Raw genomic sequence first — 16,600 nt, forward strand, 5'->3', positions numbered from 1 at the left:
GTAAGCTCAGTGTTAGATCCGAGTGTCAGGACTGTCTGGATTTTCTTGACCCTTGCTTAATTGCTTCTTAACTTCTCTCTCTTCTGCCTGCTTCTGCCAGTTCTGCTGTGTTCCGTGTGTGGCTCAAAGAAAACAAGCAAACTTACTCCTCCAGGCTGTCACGTAGAGCAAAGCTGTTGCCAGTCTTGCTGCAAATTCTCAGGTCCCGTTCTCATTTGGGCAGGGCAGCCCATTTTTGATTTTTGTGTTGAGTTTCTTTCCCCCTTGACTTCTCAATAATTCTTTCTTGGTTTTGTCCACAGGCTTGTTGCCACTGGTCAGCCCAAAGTACTGGAGTGCAGCAGGCATCTCCCCCGTGGAGCACACACTTGGCTATAATTTTTCTTGCTGGGCCTGTTTTATCCTGTAAACTCTTTTTTCAAGTGGGACACCATAACTCTGCGTGAAAGGAAGAGGGTTTATTAATAAAGCTTACGTTAGTATTGGCCTCTTAAAAATACCCACACAATTCTTTTATTTTTTGCTCAACTAAAAATGAGAAAGCTTTTCCTGCCTCCATCAAGGCACCAAAAGCTAGTAGTGGCGAGCGAGTGTGGAGAGAAGCAATGGGGGAAGAAAAAAACAGTTTGTAAGAAAAATTGGGGTTGGTTGTGATTATGGGGGCAGCTCCCAAACAGCAGGACCCATCAGACCGTAGAGTTACCTGCCAAGGGTAGGGGCAGATTGGTTCCAAGAGCAGAACGTGCCCATTGTGGACCAGTCTGACTCTGGCTGACCGGAGTGGAACGGGTGGTGTGACCGGGTGGGCGTCTTCCCCTTGCTCTGATTAATTTTAGGTTAAATCGTTCTGCAGCGCATCCGTACAACGAGTGACATGCTCTAAAAATAGAAATCTGTGGTTTGATTTTTATCACATACGGTTCATTCACCAGAAGTTATTTTTCATCTTTCCGCATCTCCAGATCTATTTGCCTTCGTGTTGTAGCTGTGTGTTTGTGATACGAAGGTCTTCCTGTTCAAACACGAATTGAAAAGCTCTGCTTGTAGTTCTCAGCTCTGTGTTTGCATGGCTCTTCATTGACAATGGCTTGTTTATTACTACGTTGCTTTTCTCCTCGTAACACCTGGCATACTGTTCCAATTAGCTAGAAGTCTGCTTTTTTTTAGTAGAATGGCTGTATACTGGATAATATGGTATGTATTTTTAGATGAATAATTTAAGCCAGAGGTTTTGTGGTTTGGTTCCCCCCCCCCTTGCAGTCACCACATCATTAACCCAAGAAGATGTACTGTTGACAAAACAGACCTCATCTAGTGTTTCTGGAGGAGATGGTGTTAGCAAGATGTTTTTCACAGAGCTGTTGATAAATTATTCTAGGACTCTGAAGTGTTGAAGTAATGACATTTCCAGTTGATTTCCTTTGGGAGTTTCAGTGGTTACAGATGTAATAACCGGTATATTGCAGAGCTGAGGAATAAATACGGGCTTGTGTGTTTGGTTAGGAGTGACTAACCTAGACTTGCACAAATAGAGTTTGGTCTCCTGTTTGTTATTTTTCATGTTGCCCAAACTTTTTAGGAGGGGAACAATGCTTAGTGGAATGCAAAGATTTTAGGTTTTGCCCTACTTCTGAAAAGCTCCTGTAAAAATGAAATGTCAGAAGTTAAAGGAAAAAACCAAACCAACCTTGATCCTCTTTGGAGCTCTCGAATAGCAATTGTATTTGTAGCGCCGGTCCAAACTGGCTTTGATTCACGTTGAGTATGTGACATCCTGAAGCGCAGTTTTTTCATGAGAAATTGTTATAAACCGTCACACAGTCGTGAAGCCGTACCTGCCGCTTACGATGGGAACGATTCTCTCGGGACAGAGTTAAGCTTGGCTGGTCCTGGTCTGCTTGCTTGAGTTAGCTCCAGGCTCTGACTCCATGCCTTTGAAAGGAAAAAGTAACACACGTAGCAGGTTGAATAATGTGGAGTTTGAGTAGTTGATCAAAATGTGCCTGGGCAGTAAGTAAGATATCAGCGGTTTAAGGAAAAGTGTGGTTATTTTGTTTGAGTAGGGCTTTGCTTTTTCTCATGTCAGGTGTAATGTGGCTCTTGCTTGTGGTGTTTGAGAACTTCCTCACACCCCTGTGTTTTGCGAGGGATAGAGCAGCCACCGCAGTTGTGAGGACCCAGCTGATAAATTGGAAGACCGGTTCCAATTACAACCGTTTTCCATTTTTACCTGCTTCTAAGGAGGGCATCGAGTAGGGCGTTAAGCTGCAAAGACGTCAGTATTGTTCTGCGGTCGTTGCTGTGACAGATCATAAATGCCCAGGGAAGTGAATCAAAATCTTATTTTTCTCCATAAAACCCTATTCTTGGCTCAGGCTCTATTTAATCAGTCTTAAGGGTGAGCTGGCTTCATTTAGCTGAGCCGTTTGTTACTGAGAAGTTACTGAATGATCTTCTCTGACAAAGATTTGGAGGCAGTTGCCTGGTGCCTTTGCTGACTCTGCCAGTGCCATACGTTATGATGCAGCTCCGTGGAGTCCGTGAGGCTTCTCCTCCCAGTCCTGACGTTATCCAGCAGCGCTGTTCTGCGGCAAATTTCTCTCTTCTCCAAGTGCATTCAAACCCTGCCTGCGCCCTCGCATGCAGCCGGTGGAAAGTGCTTCGCGGCGATGCTCGGAGCAGTTCTTGGATCAACCGGGATCTACTCAGCATGTGCTGAGCTTTCAGCCACCTTCCCCTGACGAGTCTCTTCCTCGGGCTGCGAATTCCTCCCTTGGTGCCACATTTATCCAAAAGCGACCATAGAATGTGGTAGCTGAGGATTCTGGCTGAAGGCGGGAAGGTTTTTGTTTGCTTTAAAAGAATGTGTTGTGGCTTCTGTCCTGATAGTCGCCACTTGTGGAGGTCGTGGGCAGTTTAGGTGGGTTTGGTTTTGTTTGTTTGTTTGATACAAGGCTTCCATTCTTTTCCTTGCATGCAACCTGCAAATAAGCTGTGCTGAGATATCGTAATCGTGTAGGAGGGAGAATGTTTAAAATGTGATGTTTGCTGAAATTTTTATGTTCACTGTTGTGGACATCATCCTACGTTTTTTGAGTATCGTAATCTTTGCCTGTGTTCAGTGCTTTTAACTGTGGTGGCTGGTGTAACTCTGTTCTGATATTTCCTAGGGTTTTGCTTAATTTCCTGTGCTGATTAGGTTTCTAAGGGGTGAATTTGTAGCCTTCCTCTTTTAGTGTGTAGATAAAAACAACTGGAAAATGCTACGCAAGGTATTGAATTTTTTTTTTTCGAGATTGATACAAACTCTCCATGCAAATTGTCTTTTATAGATGTTGTCAGTAGATGTTTTGTTTTCATCTGGAGTATCAGGATTCGTGACAGTTTTAAGTAAGAAGTGATCTCTCTGCCATTTCTTTTGTATCTGGCAACTCTTTGGGACAGTACCGAATAGTATTAAAATATTGACCTCAAATTCTTGTTCACCTTTAGAATAACTGCTAAATGCTTGTCGTGCTAGAGGGGACAGTAAAATTAGCAAGGCTGAGAAATTCCTCCTGAGATTCTTGCCTTCAAACTGCCATAACATGCTTTCCTGGGCGTTCTCCTTAACTTTTCTGAACTGCAGCTAAAGTTGAAATGACTTTAAAATGTCAGTTTTCTCTCGGCGTGTTGTTGTCACGGTGAAGCTGGCTGTTGGTGAACAGGAGGTTGCAGAGACAGTGAGCCGGCCGCTACCTGCGCGCTGGTGATCAGCTTGGCATCGCGTTTTGTTTTCACGCGCAGTTTAATTTTGTGTGGGGTTTGTCTTTCACCAAAAAAAAAACCCAACAAAATTCACAAAAAAGCCGAAGTTGCAGAATGATTTTATTTCACGTGTTAGCTAGCGCACTCGTCTGTTTTCATAAATCAGAAGTTTTACGTGTTGTATGTCCTCCGTGAGGAAGTTTGTTTGGTTTATTTGACTGTGTTTCTGTGCTGACCGAAAGGCAGTGTAACGTGGAAGGATTTGTGTCTTGGAGGGAAATACTGAACGTTTTATGAATTTGCTGACGGTTAGCGGTGGTTATAATAAAGGGCACTGCTAACTAACGTTGAGAAGAATCGGTCGGAAGGCTGGAGTCACTCGCACACCGTGGGTACGTCTGTTTGTGAGATTTTTGCACCATAAAGACTCTGTTTTGTTTTCAGCATTCTTCCATTCTGGGGAGTGTATTTGGTGACTCCTATTATGATCAGCAGATGACAGCTAGGCAGGCTAATGCCCTATCCCATCAGGTGAGCAAATTCATCTCAGATTTTCAGCTATATTTCGGCCACTTTCAGCTTAAAATAAATATAGATCAACTTCTGATTATTTTGTGTGAGATTGCATTTTGTCCATACAGTTTTACTTCTGTTATTTTCAGTTTGCAATACTCGGGGATTTCTTTTCTTTTCTTCTCTTTTTTTTTTTTTTTTTCCTCCCCAATCTTCCTTCCCCTTCCTCCCTCTTAGCCATTGTAGCCGATGTTTTTAAAGGTGTTCTGCCAAGTTTATTGGATGAAAAATAATGAAAATAAATTTTAAAACCCCCACATTTCTGATTGTTGTTGCATTTGGGAAGGGTTTACCCATAGGTGGTAACAATATTTACTCCTGAAGTTGGCAAACGAGTCGTGCACGGTACCAAAGCCTAGCAAACAGACCCATGACTTCATTAGTTTGGCCAACCTGGGCATTGATTTATTCGACCATGAAATATGCTCTGGTACCAGGAAAAAATGAGATGACTTTTGGGAGGCGATGCTCGATGGGCAGATAGCTGACTTAGTAGCATGAGTTACGTGGTTTTTACTTTGTTTTAAAGCTCCCTTTTCTTCTGTTCTTACGATATCCAAAGCAACAATTTTATTTTTGCATCCATCCTCTCCTCATTCCCCTGAACTCTGAATTTGGCAGTAAAGTGAAATTAGACCATATTTTGATCAGTGAAACCTAAAGATGAATTTGTTTGCCTGTCTCTTTTCAACGTTACTTCCCGTACTTGAGCTTTTTAAGTTGTTTTGCTGTTATTTCCTGATGGTTAGAAGTAATAATTCCTTTGTGCCTTGGTCTTCAGCTTGAACAGTTTAATATGATAGAAAACGCCATTAGTTCCAACAGCCTGTACAGCCCCTGTTCCACCCTTAACTACTCCCAGGCAGCCATGATGGGACTTACCGGCAGTCATGGCAGCTTGCAGGACTCGCAGCAGCTGAATTACTCCAGCCATGGAAACATCCCCAACATCATTCTTACAGGTGAGAAAACCACAGACTTAACCGAGGAGTAAAACCATCCCTGTCGGTGTTTCCCTTTGTTGCGCAATGGCTCGCTTCCAGCCAGGAAAGGAGAAGGGTATTGTTGCCTTTGAAGGGTTTGTTTCCCGTGTGCAAATGTTGGTGTTACCGGTCTGGCGGATTCCCCGCGTAGGGCTCTTGTTCAGTCCCAGCAAACAGGTAGAGCCGCCACGGCAGCACTAATTGTCTTACAGACCTTCCCTGCCTCTGAATGCACTGCATCCTCCCTCACGGCGAGGGAGAAGCGGTGAAAACCAAACTTCCTCCTCTGCCCCTCTGTTCAAACTTGCCAACAAAGGGGCTTTTGGTGTCACATATGGTGGTGACGGCTGCATGTTTGTAAACAATTTCTGCACAGGCCACTGAGAAAAGTGTAGCTCAGTCCGTATTTCACCCAAGGACTCTTGCTGATTAGAATCACATAAATTAAGGTTATTCCTCCTAAAACTAAGGGGGAGAAAAGAGACTAAAGCGATGCTACTTTGTGGCCCTTCAATATACATACATGAATTTTGCTTTGTGTTAGGTCATTGTGATGGTTTTGAGATGCTCTAACAAATCCGTAATTCATCCAGCTGGAGACGAGGATAGTTGTTTCTCATCTGAACTTCAGCCTTAGTTCAATAAATTATTCCAGAATTTTTGCAAGCTGTTTGATGACTTGTCTGCCTGGCGCGTATGTATTTGCTAAGTCCTCCCGACACCTTTCTCTTCCTCTTCCCTGCAGTGACAGGAGAATCTCCTCCCAGCTTATCAAAAGAACTGACCAGCTCTTTGGCAGGAGTGGGAGACGTCAGCTTTGACACGGATTCCCAGTTCCCTCTGGATGAACTCAAAATTGACCCTTTAACCTTGGATGGACTGCACATGCTGAACGACCCAGACATGGTCCTCACCGACCCCGCCACAGAGGACACGTTCAGGATGGACCGGCTGTGACGCGGGGACACCAGGAGCCTGGGAATGACGCTTGTTCCTGGAGCCCAGCCGAACTGGAGAGTCCGATGGGTCAGTGGTGTCGGAGCAGGAGCTGCCGAGAGCAGCAGCTCTGTCCTGTACAACATGTACAATGAGTAAAGCTTGTCGTTCTAAGCTTGCAGCGCTGCAGCCCCCTACTCCCTGTCGCGCCGTATTTCACCCCTTATCCACTCATTGCCATTGATGAGTAAGGAGTTTCCATCAGCCTTTTCCTCTCCAGAGCCCCCCCCTTTCCCCCCCACCAAAGCTCCAGCGTTAAGTTGTCAATTTATCCTTTGCACTAGAAAAGGGGGTATTTTTGGGCAGGCGAGGAAGGTTCAGAGCCAAGGGTAAACAGATTCTTTCTAACGTACCAAATTGGTGGCTGCTGTTTGAGACGGGGAGCGATGACTGTCCCCCACCCCCCCGGTGATTGGGAAGCAAATCTCTGCATTGCCGCCCTCTGGGAGGGGCTGGGGGACCGTCGGAGGTTTTGACTCTGCTTCGTGACAGCCGCTTCGTAGAGTAAAAACGCTTCTTCCTTTAGCGACATGCCATGTTTGTCTTCAGGTTGGTTTCCTTGACTGTCGTCCCGCGCCCTCTGCCTCTTCTCCTGCCCCGAGCAAACTCGCCTTCTTGGCAAAGCGGAAAAGCAGCCTGGCAGCCCCAGGGCCTTTTGTAGCCGGCTAGTTAAAAAAGGCAACTGTAAACACTATTTTCAAAGCTTTCTTTTTTTTTAAATATATATGTAATATATATATTTATATATATGTATACATATATATATAGAGCATTTCTGAGCACACAAAAAAGTACTATAATTCATTACTTGATTAGCACGGAAGAAGGATCAGAACATTTTAAAGCAGCTAAAAGAATATAGGAGACTAACTTGCAGAGCATGTTTCTAATTTTACTTTGTGAGAGATTCCTGGGCAACAGGAAGGGCATTTCTATAGCAATGCCTGGCTCAAATCATGATGACTTTTTTTATTCTTATTCATTACTTATTCTGTTACCGTTATTTATGATCTTTTTGTTGTTTTGTTTTGTTTTGTTTTTTTTTATTTAAGTATTTGGATATTAGGAAAGTAGCTAAACTACATACAGCCAATTGAAGCACTCTACATAATACTTGTACAGTACATCTTTTTGTGTTTTTATTCCAGAAATATATTATATATATTATATATATAGGTATTTTTAACTAACTGGAATTTTAAACAGATGTTGAGCAGAAGTGAGGAAGCCTAAGGCAAGTCTAGATGTTTTCCTTTTATATAGTCAAAATAGGGTGGCAGGAACTTAGATATTCCTTCTTTCACCCGGGGGAAAAAATAGCTTGCTGCACAGTGAATAGTACTGTATCCTCCAGCAGGTTGAGATTCTGTTAAATTTATAAGAGACTATTTCTGTTAGTCCTTGGCGATATTCTGTGCTGCAGTACAACGGGCTGGGGAGCGACACTTTAGCAAGGGCGGATTGGGAAAAAACCAGCCAAGCCACCCGTTGACTCTCAACTGGACACATCACGGCTGAATTCCTGATGGTTCCCAGATCTCCGCACCGGGGACGCGTACCAAATCTGAAAAGTGGGTTTAAAGATTTACCAAGAGCCCAACAGGCTTCTAGTATTTGCCAGGGGCACTGTTAAACGTTGTCTTCGTGACACTAGAACCTGCACAGGAACAGAGTCTGTAAGCACAGGACTCTTCTCTTCAGCAGAAGTTAGGAATTAACATTATTTTGAGTCTTATTAACGAGTTAAAAATTACGTTGCGCCTGACACCCTGCACGGGAGATGGAGGAACACCTGCTAGAGGAAGGCGTTTCCATGCAGTAGGGGTTGAACATCCACCTCTATTTTTCTGAAATACAGCCTCAATAAAAGACCCGTTTCAGTTTTCCTTTCAAGATGGGTTGTGTTTGTTGCCCCCCCCGCCATGGTGGTCCGCCATCTGCTCCGTTTCCATTCGATCTGCATCAACTGGCTTTGCTTTTTGTCCAAAAACGTGTCCATTTGTTCTCAGCCGTCAGGACATTCAAGGAAAAACCCAGCCCTCAGCACTTCTCCCCGTCCCGTTCCCCTCGAGAAAGGGGTTTTCTTGCTGTTTTTGGCAAGCGCTAACGAAGGTCCGCCAAGGAGCGGGGCCGCTCTTAATGAGTTATACTAGGTTTCTGTGTGCTTCCAGAAATCGGTGGGACGCCGTCCTGAGATTCACACAAACGCTGCTGAGCAGAGTTGTTGGTGGGATCTCTCTAATCTGGGTGCGTGTTTGCTCACGTTTGTGCCATTAGTTGACCCATTTGCACTAAAAAATGTTGGTGTTTTTTTTTTGTTTTCCTTTGGATCTCTGAGCTTACCTGTGTCTCTCTTTCTTTTGGTCCTCCCCACGCAATGGAAAGCTTTTCCTGCATCTCTGTCGGAAATGTCTTTTGTCAGGATTTAAGCCCAGTAGCGCGTGTTAACTCCTGGTGTCTGCTTATTTCAGATTGCTAATGCTTTTTCAATTTAAGGAGGAAAAATAAAAGATAGCTTCGAGCGGGAGGATACCCTAAAAGAACAGGAATAATTTGGGCACAGGTGACTCGGAAATGGCCACAGGTACCGTGGGAGTTGAATTCGCCTCTTGCCGTTCACGTAGTTCCATGATGGGATTCCTGTCTGCCGCTCTCCCGTTGGAATGACTCCCATGCCTGCAGTTCCTTGGTTTGTGATCTATGTTTCTTTTTAAAACCAGAGTCACTTCAGAACGAAGCATCCGAGTAGGAGATGAGATTCCTCACTGGAGACTTTTACAGGGAGCCGTTGCTAAATGCTACCTTCTGATTTTTTTTTTTTTAAACTACATGTGTATATAAGAGATCTTGTTTATTAGACTTGTAAGTAGAGATTTAAAATGGCCTTAATTTAAAAATAACACGTCTGGATGCAACTGTCAAAATTAGGGACCATCTAGTGGAGAGAAATCCAGGTTTTGTTCCTTTTTGTGCGGGGCGAAGGGAGAAGGGAGCTGTGGGGTGGGAAGGGGTCGGATGAAGCCACCGTGGGAAGCGGGCGACGGCTGTGTGTGACGAGATGCGCTTGGTGGCGGGAGCGGGCAAGGCAAAAGCTGCTTTTCGTGCTCCACTTTGAGAACCGAGCTGTTATTCCAGCAGCTCTTGCATTTTGCTTCCCGGAAGGTCGGTTTCCTGACGGCATCGTGTAGGAGCTGCAATTCCAGAGGGATTTTTCTCCCCCTCTCCCCTTAACATCGGTGTTTTTGTAATGGGTGGATGCATAAAGCTGATTTTTAAAGCAAAAACTATCTATTGAGTTGTCAAACGTGAACACTGTTTACAGGATCCCCACTAATGGGATCGGATGGGAGCGGGTCCCCAGTGTTTTCAGAACAAGTAATCTGATTTTATTTGAAAATTTATTAATACTGCTTTAATTTGAACTTGTGTGTAAGGGTGATGGCCGCTGGGAGCGACTGCCCCTTCCCGGCCAGGGACGGACGAGAGCGGAAAAAGAAAAAAGATCACTTAGCAAAAAAAAAACCAAACCAAGTCGTATTATGTATAACTTTTCCAGTTAAATGATATTGGAACTGTCTGGTGTCTCAAAGGGTTACTGGCCGAACATACCTGCTGGGGGACCCTGCCCTCTCCCCGTATCATGTGTCTTTAGAGAGAGAGATAGATATAGATAGATATATATATATACACATTAAAAAGTTCCCAAGCTAGACTGTTGCATTTGCCAATACAATGGGGAAATAATAGGAATAAACCTTCAGTGTACAAAATACTGTGATTTTTTCCCAAAAGTTCTGCCGTGGGTGGCGGCGCGGGGCGGGGGGGGAGGCTCTTTCCATTGTACATAGTGTTCCGCATCCTCTTCCCCCCCCCGGCCCCCTCTTGCCGCATGCGAGACTGACCGCGGGCAGCCCCCGACCCGCTTCTGCATGTCAGCCAGCTCTAACTGTGCAACACCTCCCTGTACAGACAACCCGACACTTATTTTTCCCTTTTATTAATTTTATTTTTATTTTTTTAGAGGGGAAAAGGTTTCCAGAAAGCGGCCGCAAATTAATTTCACAAATGGTTCGTTATTTCTACGTTTTATTACCTTTTCTTTTCAATTTAATTCAATTTTTTTCTTTTTTAACAAGCGTGCCTGAGAAAACCCCGGTGCGAACCCGTGCGGCTGAAAAGAGCGAGCTGCCCGCTGAGTCTGCCTAAACGCAGCACCCGGTAACTTACAGAGTCCTGCAGACTGCCCTCAGAAATAAGGTCTTGGCTGTGCTTGTTTGTAAAAGCGTGGATTGCTGTAGAAACATTAATTAAGGCTTGAGATGTGTCCCTTGCGGAGCGTGGCGCTCGCCCTGGAAACCCCCCTGTAGGCGCAGGAGGGGGAGAGCCCCGCAGCGCCCCGGGGGTCGCCCTGTGCGCTGGGCTTTCAGGAGAAAAACCGACGCAGAAACACGTTTATTCCTCTGAAAAATGGAACCCCCGTCACTGTGATGGCAATGTGAAAGCGCAGGTAGCGTTTGTTACGTGTGTCTGTTCTTTTTAAAAAACGAAAAAGCCAAAAAAAAAAAAAAAAAAAAAAGTAAAATAATATAAATTTGTAGTTGTTCCTGTTCTTTGTATTTTTAGTTGCATATTATTTATACTGCGCAGTGTAGGCATGGATTGCATGTCAGTTTTCTATGCGGGCACCATGATGACATTATAACTGTGTATTATAAATCATTTTTACCTTTTTAAACAGAATCATTGTGTGGAATTTCTATACTGCAAAACAAAACACTACATTACGTACTATATTCATTTGTGTTATTTATTTTATTATTTTGGGGGGGAGGGCGGGCGGGGGGTGGTTTTAACTGTGGTGTATATTGCCTTATGTGGGCTTGACCAATTTTATCAAAATAAAGGCCTGAAGGGGTAAAATATGTTTACTGTTTTCTTCAGTGAGTTGACTCCCGGCCGCCGTAGGGGCGGCTGCGGGAAACGGCGTGGTAGGAAAGGTGAAGGGAAGAAACGCGAAGTGCAGGGATCGGCGCAGGGATCGGCGCAGGGAGCACACGCGGCTGCGGGACGTGCGGAGCCGGGGCCACTCGTCGGGAAGCGCTGTGAGTCGTAGGTGGCCACTTGCCGTCGGCGATGGCGTGGCGAGGCCAAAGAGCCTTCCCTGACCCTTTCACGTCCCTCCGTCCGCATCCCGATTTCTGTTCGAGAGACCGAATGTGGTCGTCTCTTGGAGCAGCCGTGAAAATCTCATCTCACACCACCTAACCCCAGACGACTCGGTGACTCCTGCCCCAAGCGGGCAGTGCGGGTGCTTTCATAAATGCCCCCCTGCTCCTTATCTGCTGCAGGTTTTCCGCTCTTGAAAGGCGAAGTGTCTGTCTCGGTGCTGTGCGTTCCTGAGGGTGACCGGTAACGAGGCCAAAGAGAAAGGAGCAAGACCAGCCACCTGCGCCCCTTTTTTCGGGTTTAAGGTGCATCACGGGCACGAGGCCACGCTGGGAATCGTCCCTGTCCCGGGAATCGTCCCCGCGCTGGTGCGTCTGGTCGTGGCTGGGGGTTTGAGTCCCGTCTGCGGTTGGGTGTGTGGAGCAGGGGTAGATCCCGCCCGCCTGGGGCTTGGAGCAGAGCGAATCCCTGCGCCCTCCGCGTACTCTGTCCAGGATGGTGTCGCGGTGACGTGCCCTCCCATGTCGGCACAGTGGGACGCGCGGTGACGCGCTCTCCCGTGGTGGGAACTGAGCAGCGGGCAGGGAAATGCCGAACTCGTGTTGGCTTTGCTTTAGCTCCGTTCTTTCTACGTTAAATTTTGCTGTTGAGTAGCTACAGGAGAACAAAGTAAACGCTGGGTGTTGCGTCTTCTGCTGCACGTTTTCTGCTTGCTGGGGAGTCACGGTGACCTTACGTTGGTGTTTTCCGGTGTGTGCAACGGTCCTGTTTTATTGATCGTGTTTTAATTTAGTTCAGCGTTAAGGCAGCGTAATTTCGGGCAGAAAGCTCATGTGGCAAGAGACACGTTTGGGTTTTTTTTAAGAGACAAAAGGGAAAATGCGAATGGTTCTTGACCCGTCTCCAGCCGTCTGCTGTCGCGACAGGCCCGGGGGACGTCGGTAGCGGGTCACCGGTACCAGCCGGGCTGTCAGTAGCTGCTCGCTTTGAGTTTACCCAGTCGCTCGTCCCTGTTCCCGATGGTGTGGCCACGCAGTGGGGATTCCCCTTGGGAATTGCTGACTCGGGAGTCGGCAGCAGCTGTCGGGGACCTGTCGCTCTCGGGGTGTTTTCCGACGCGCTTTGCTCGCCGTAGGTATTTCTGTCACCGCGGTCACGCGGGCGAGACACCGCTTGGAACAATGACAACACCGCAGGTGTCTTCTCACAGCGTTACGGTAGGATGGAGATGACAGTTTAGACGATTTTACTCCTTAATTTTGCCTGCCTTCAGCCTGTTCCGACTTCCAGATACTTTCCTAGTTGGTTTTTTTTGGTTTTTTTTAGATTTGCAGCCCGTGTTTCCCCTCAATGGCTGTTGGATGTTCAGGCAAGAGCGAGAAACCTATTGGCGGAAAAACTCATTGTAGTATTTGCAGGAGCCACGTATGCGCCCGCAGCACGTGAGGGATAAATCACGTTTTCCTGCCATCCTTCTCTCCGGTTTTTGGGAACCTGGGCTCTGCCGCTGCAGACCCGCATGTGTCGAAGCAGTTTGGTTTGGAGCGCAGACGTGTTGGTGTTTGTCACTGGTTCCAGTCTCGTTTCACTGAACTCCAAACTCAAAATGATGCTGTGAGCGGTAGTTGTGCTCCACGGGAAGAGCGTTTGCCTGTTTCCGATGGCTGCGTTGCAAAGTGACGGTCCCATCCGCGTGCAGCAGGGACGGCATTTTCCGAGCTGGTGGAAGGGTTGTTCCTCCTCCAGAAATCGCTTCATGTTTTCCATTTCACGGAGAGCTGGTGGCTTCCCTGCGCCAGCCTAAACCCGAGCTTGGGGCTTTGCTTTCCCGGCGGTTTCGGTAAATCCCGAGCTCCCCGGGGGAGGAGTTTGCTGGTCACGGTGTGGAGAAACCTCCCGGGGAGGGAACTTCACCGGGGCTAACGCCGGGGACTCAGACCGGCCTCGAGCCAACGGGCACGTTCGTGTCGGCGTGGCTCTTGTCCGTCCTAAAATTGTTGGGTTTTTCCATCTGTGTTGGATCAAGTTTCTGTTTTATGGCATTTTTCTTTGTTGCGTGGGGCGGGTGAGCTGCCGCGGGGACCGGGGGGAGCTGGACGCGCCGGGAGGTGGCAGCTGCCGGCCGAGGGCAGTCGCCGCCTCTGCTCCGTGTTTCCAGAGCCCCAAGAGACCGGGGGGACGCAGAGTCAAACGGCTCCGGTCTCACCCAGGTGCCGTCTCCTGGTCTACCTTAGGCGTTAGAGAATCCTTCATAAATAAATTGGGACAAACGTAACCGCGCGGGCGACAGGCGCTCTCGGCGGCGGGTGGAGACTGTGGGATCGGTGGCAGAATCTCCCTCCTGGGAACGTCTGTTCTTCGGGTGGGAGCTGTGTTAGACCCTCGCATTAACAGCCCGAGCGAACAAAGGAGGCGTCACCCAGCTTCGAAAGCATCCGAAAATGAGACAAACCAAAATAGTTGTTGCTTCTGCTGGAGAAATGCACGTCTGGGAGTCACAGACCGTTGGGGCTCCGGAGCCGGGTCCCTTCGGGTCTCCCCTTCCTCAGCCGCAGAGAGCGGAGCCTCCCAGGCCCCCAAAAACGGGCTTTTAGCAAGAGCAGAGCTGCTCGCTGATTTTAAGTGTCTCCGAAGCCGGTGTTTTCCGCTTCCTTTGGGAGGCGATGCCTCGTGAGGGCCGGCCTGTGCCCCGTCGCCCTGAGGCCGCTGGTCTGGGAGCCGGGAGGGCCATAGAGCCGGGGAGGATCTGCCGGGCCGTCAGCTGGGGTTCGTTCCCATTTTCTGTGTCACGTGTAGTCACAGCCTCCGGCAGAGAACGCTTGAAAATCTGTCGGAGGGCGCCCGACAGCGGTGGGGGCTTCCCTTGTGTTTAGGTGTTTAAGTAGGAAAATGCCGAGTTACGGGAAGGGGGTGTTGTGCCCCTGGGAATGTTGGTCTCGACCAGCTGCCAGTTTTGCGGAATGTTTCGCGATCGGGCCGAGGCCTCTGCGGGTTCGCCCGCCCGCGTGTGGCAGGAGGTTTTCCCCTCCGCGAGGGACGGCGGAGTCGCGGTGAGGGCTGAGGCTTCGGCAGGCGGCGAGAGGTTGGTGTCGGTGAGGAACGTCGGCTGCGTCCGTGGCGCGGGGCGGGGGGGGGACGTGGGGGCAGCCGGGGCTGGGACCCTGCCAGGAGCGAAGCGGGTGGTGACGTCCGGGGGACGCCGCCGCAGCTGTGGGCTCTCCCCGCTCCGCGTCTCGCGGCCGAGGGAGCTGCTGCGTCCCTGCCGTCACACGTGGAGTTCGTCGTACGCATCCTGCAGGTCGTTCGATCCTGCATTTTTGTACTGGGCTTTAGGGAAAAAGGGACAAAAGGCCTCAATGTGTAGATCTGATGTAAGAGCCGGTCTCTGCAGCTGCAGCAGTGGAGTTGTCGGTGTTTCCTTCAGTTTTCCGGGCTTGAACTCGCTCATCGAAGCGGGGTTGAGGTGTAGCACACCGAGGGCAAGCTTCTCGTTCAGCCCCATCTGCCCCGGCCGTTTGTCGGGAAAGAAAAGCGAACGGTTCCCAACGATCCCGCGTTACCTGTAACGTCCCGCGCCTCCGCTGGAAGGGGGAAGAGGGAGCTTGGCTCAGTTTTGGAATTTCTAAGGCACTAAATATAGCGAAGATAAATAGGTAAAGCTTCTGTTCTTGCAGAGTAGATGATGAATATAAAAGTTATATGATAATATTTATGGGGTGAAATGCTGGGGGGGGGATAGGGCTTGCTTAAACCGTTCTTTCCTTACTGGATCCTGAATATTCATGGCATGAGCATGGGGAGGCGAAGAAGCCCGTGTGGGGAGTTGTACCCCGCGCACAGCCCCGGCCCTGCCGGCGTCGCACAGCCCAGCGCTTCAGGTGGCGCCTCGCAGTCAGCCGCTCGCTGAGAAGCCGGTAGATACCGAGGGTTTATTTTGGGGGAGGAATTAGAAGTTTTCGATGCTTTCTGTCCTGTCCTTAGCGGAGTCCCCGTCTGTGGGAGGATTCCTTGTAGAAGCAGCGGACGCTTCAATGTATTAGTGCTCATGAAAGGGAAAGTCTGATTTTAATAAAATTAAATACAGCTGCTCTTGGCAGCTTCTCTCACAGACTGGCAGCTAAAAACAACTCGACGTAGTTCATTGAGCTTGGGGAAAAAGGTCAGATTTATGCATTTTGGGGCAGTATAATATACTGTTCTTTACAAGCTAACCTTTTTCTCTTAAGACAACTCGTGGATTATTTCACTGATATATGCAATCCGACACTCAGCTCCAGCGTTGGTGGCACAGGAACTCGGGAAAAGTTGTCCCTGCGACAGAAAAAGTTTTATTTATTGTGTTTTTCTATAGGCAAAGTGGAAAACTGAAGTTGGCTTTAAGTGTTTGCAATCTGAGAAATGATGTGAAAAAGCAGCTCAACTAAATGTACATTCTCCTCAATCTTTTCCTTTTTGTGTGAAGGCTTTTGTCTTTGTATCTTTGCATTCTTTGTAAATGAAATGTAATAAAAGTTCAAATGTTTTTGTCTCTGGCTGCTTTAGCTTTTTCTTGGTTCGGTTTGTCCTTTGTTTGCTTTTTGACTGATGGTTTTCTGTGTCGAAATATTGGTGTTTTCAGCGCTTGTGTTTATAAAGAAACAGCAAATTAACTTATTTTGGTTAAATTGGCTTCTTACAGCCGTGAAAACTGAACTCTGTCCTTCAAGAGGAAACTGCAGACGGATCTAAAAGATACAAAGCTTTGGGATAAATCTGGGAATTTACAGTCTCCAGGAGCGGCCCCGGGTTCTTGGGGACTTCCCTGGGGTCAGCCCCTCGCTCGCGCCTCTGGGCTGCTGCGGAGCCCGGGAGCTTTCCGGGGTGAGGAGAATTTCTGAGTTACTGGATTTTTGAAAGAGAAAAGGAGCGTGTAAGTGTTCAGACTTGCTTAATGAGATGGTCGTACGCGCGCTTTAACAGCTGGGCATGCCTTTCCCCGCAGGAATTCTTGCGCTGGGTCGGCTCTCGAGGTAAGTCGAGCCAGTGACAAAAAATATTTTATGCTTCGGAGGCAGCTGGGACAGAAAGAGCAACTCCCTCGGCGCGGGCAGGGATTTCAGAGCCTTCGGAATGGAACTAATCCGTTTCCGAGAGTG

The 16,600-nt window shown here is 47.9% G+C and overlaps 1 protein-coding gene across 9 annotated transcripts in view; it reads left to right on the plus strand.

Moving 5' to 3' along the window:
- Nucleotides 1–15,992, plus strand: part of CRTC1 (CREB regulated transcription coactivator 1) — a 51,848-nt gene extending 35,856 nt beyond the window's left edge. For 4 of the 9 annotated variants that reach the window (XM_063358414.1, XM_063358419.1, XM_063358416.1 and 1 more), the window contains 3 exons: nucleotides 4,192–4,278; nucleotides 5,102–5,282; nucleotides 6,049–15,992. In XM_063358414.1, coding sequence (XP_063214484.1) covers nucleotides 4,192–4,278; nucleotides 5,102–5,282; nucleotides 6,049–6,260 — 480 coding nt within the window. In that variant the 3' untranslated portion in view covers nucleotides 6,261–15,992. The remainder of the gene's footprint in view (nucleotides 1–4,191; nucleotides 4,279–5,101; nucleotides 5,283–6,048) is intronic. The other 5 variants (XM_063358417.1, XM_063358423.1, XM_063358418.1 and 2 more) reach the window with 3 other exon arrangements.
- Nucleotides 15,993–16,600: the final 608 nt, after the last annotated feature.

This window comes from Chroicocephalus ridibundus, chromosome 22, assembly GCF_963924245.1.
Source record: "Chroicocephalus ridibundus chromosome 22, bChrRid1.1, whole genome shotgun sequence".
Taxonomy (NCBI): domain Eukaryota; kingdom Metazoa; phylum Chordata; class Aves; order Charadriiformes; family Laridae; genus Chroicocephalus; species Chroicocephalus ridibundus.